Source organism: Entamoeba invadens, assembly GCF_000330505.1.
Source record: "Entamoeba invadens IP1 unplaced genomic scaffold scaff_1105074725601, whole genome shotgun sequence".
NCBI classification, from domain to species: domain Eukaryota; phylum Evosea; order Mastigamoebida; family Endamoebidae; genus Entamoeba; species Entamoeba invadens.
Genome location: NW_004191847.1, coordinates 546,790 through 549,227, shown reverse-complemented (window position 1 = coordinate 549,227; position 2,438 = coordinate 546,790). Strand labels below are relative to the sequence as shown.

The following is a 2,438-nucleotide window of genomic DNA, read 5'->3' as shown; positions in this document are numbered from 1 at the left end:
ATTATTTATTTCTGTTTTTATAAACATTTTTTATATTTTTTTGTTGTAATTTTTGTTCTGTTTTGCTTATTTGATTTTTTATATCAGATAAATTTCCACAAAACGAATTTTTGGTAAAAAAAATAAATTAATTTTTTAATGATAATTTTATAATTTTATATCATTTATTTTTATCTATTTTTTCAAGAAAATCACTTAATATTAATTACAAATTATTTAAACAGTTTTGGGACAAATTTTTAAAAAAATGTTAAAAAGAGCAGTATTGGGTTGTCCGCGAGTTAAGGCTTCACATAGGGTTTAATGACCATATTGTATCATTAAATGAAATATTTAATATTTGGACAACTGATCTGAATATCATTATGTGTTAAAACTTAGCTTTATTTCATTTATAATGTTTTAACAATGAAAAAGTTATAAAATTTGTTACTAAAAGGCTATTATTTAACTTTTGTTTTTTATTGTAAAAAATTGTTTTTCAATAAAAATACACTCAAATAAGTGTTTTTATTCAAAATGATAAAAAGTAATTAAAATAAGAGTTTATTAACCAAAAATATCTATATTTTCGGCATTATAAATACAATTAGAATTTATTTAAAACCGAACTCACAATCAAATAACACAAAAATGGTTCGATTCGAAATGGTTTATTTGATGCAAATTTCCTTGTACCTCCCAACAATGTCAGACGTTTTAAATTTCATGCAAATGAGTCACAGCGCTCTTATTGCAATTTCTTCACTTAAAGTGAATCCCCATTTTTCTACAAATACAGACATAGAAAAGTTCTGGGATATAATGACTCCGGACACTGTTAACTGTAATTTTCAGAGTGTTACAAAAGAAGTTTTAAAAAGGGCGATTTACGTCAGGAATTATCCCATCACCGACGACTTTTTGACGTCCGAAAACATGAAATTAGCAGAAAAATTCACGAATTTATGTTTTACTAATACCTTTGGCACACAATCAATTTATACCGAGGAAAATCAACAAGACACTTTTGACTCAATTAAACTGTTTTTCGAGTTACTCACACAAAATCCAACAAGAAAAGTCACTATCCCCTTCGAACTTTTCTGGTTGTTTGTAGATGAGTGTAACACCTCCAACAGCCCACTTCTTCCAAATTTTGAAAGGTGTTATTTTCCTAAAAATGTGTTTCTTTATTTTATAGAGTTGAATGGTGTTCGTATACCTGAAAGGTTCATATTATCACAAGAGAAATTTCAGTTGGTAAATGCCGCTGTGACCAAATTTCAATGCCAAATTGCTATTGACTGGTCAGTGTTAATTGATAGTGATTACGCTTTGCTTACACCACACTGTAAAAATTACTCTGCAGTGATGAACAACAATTCTAATTTGGTGGTGCCTTATTTGAAAGAAAATGAAATTTCCTTTTTCTTTACTTTTCCGCGCAATCAAATGAATTCTTCATGTCAAAAAGTGACTCACATCGACTTCACTAAAATTGAAGAAAAGATTGTATTATGTTATGCACCCCATGTGAAGTTTTTAATTCAACACTTTGAAATCAATTTAATTGCTTTTAAAATCCCACGTTGTGTTGAAGAAATCACAGTAGATGACTCAGAGCGTTGTAATACGCAGACGTGTACGTGTCACATTCCAGAAAATTTATCAATACGAAAATTAAACGTATCAAGGTGTGGTGTATTTTACAACGGAAATATTAAAAATGTCGAAAGGGTTAGTTTAAACAACTTTTCATCACTTAAGAAAGATCGTAATAATGAAATTTCACAAATTAAGTATTGGAAGAAATCAAGTGAATTTCCTTTCATTAATGTGAGAGAACTTGAATTAAAAAATATTCAAAATATTAAAATTGGAGCGCTTGATAACTTGGAAGTGCTGAAAATTGATAAGTGTGACAACGTCTCTTGTTATGTCAATGAAAAGTGTGCAAAATATTTTAGTGTGGAAAACACGTCAAATTCAACTTTTTATATCGACGCTAATAAATCAGACGTGCTGGAATTCAAAAATTGTAAAGCTCTCACTCTTGTAATTTTTAATACAAAATTATCTCATACAAATTTGGCCCTTTTTGTGTGTGATTTGGTAAAAGTTGATATAGAAAATAAAGAGTGCCAATCGTTATGTGTTATTAACTCAAATGATCTCCAAATTACACGCAACTGTACTTTTAAAACGTTAAAAATTGTCAATTCGACTATTGGAGAATATTCAAATTTATTTGCAGAGGAAATTGATTTATCAATTATCCAAATGTATCAGCCAATAGACTTTTCTAAAGCAAAGAAAGTGACTTTGTGTGGGTTGAAATCTTTTTCGTTTAATAACAACTTATTTGATAATTGTGAGGAACTGAAAGTCGTGCATTCTTCTCACTGCCAGTTTTTCTTTGAGAATTCTCACTTGAAAATTTTGACTTTGGACACTTC

The 2,438-nt window shown here is 28.8% G+C and overlaps 1 protein-coding gene across 1 annotated transcript; it reads left to right on the top strand.

Moving 5' to 3' along the window:
* Positions 1-408: 408 nt before the first annotated feature.
* EIN_329870 (hypothetical protein) lies at positions 409-2,438 on the top strand (the record flags this gene model as incomplete). The annotated part of the gene is made up of 2 exons (XM_004185498.1): positions 409-416; positions 546-2,438. Coding segments are annotated over 2 exons (1,901 nt in total), but the record flags the coding sequence as incomplete, so codon positions are not given.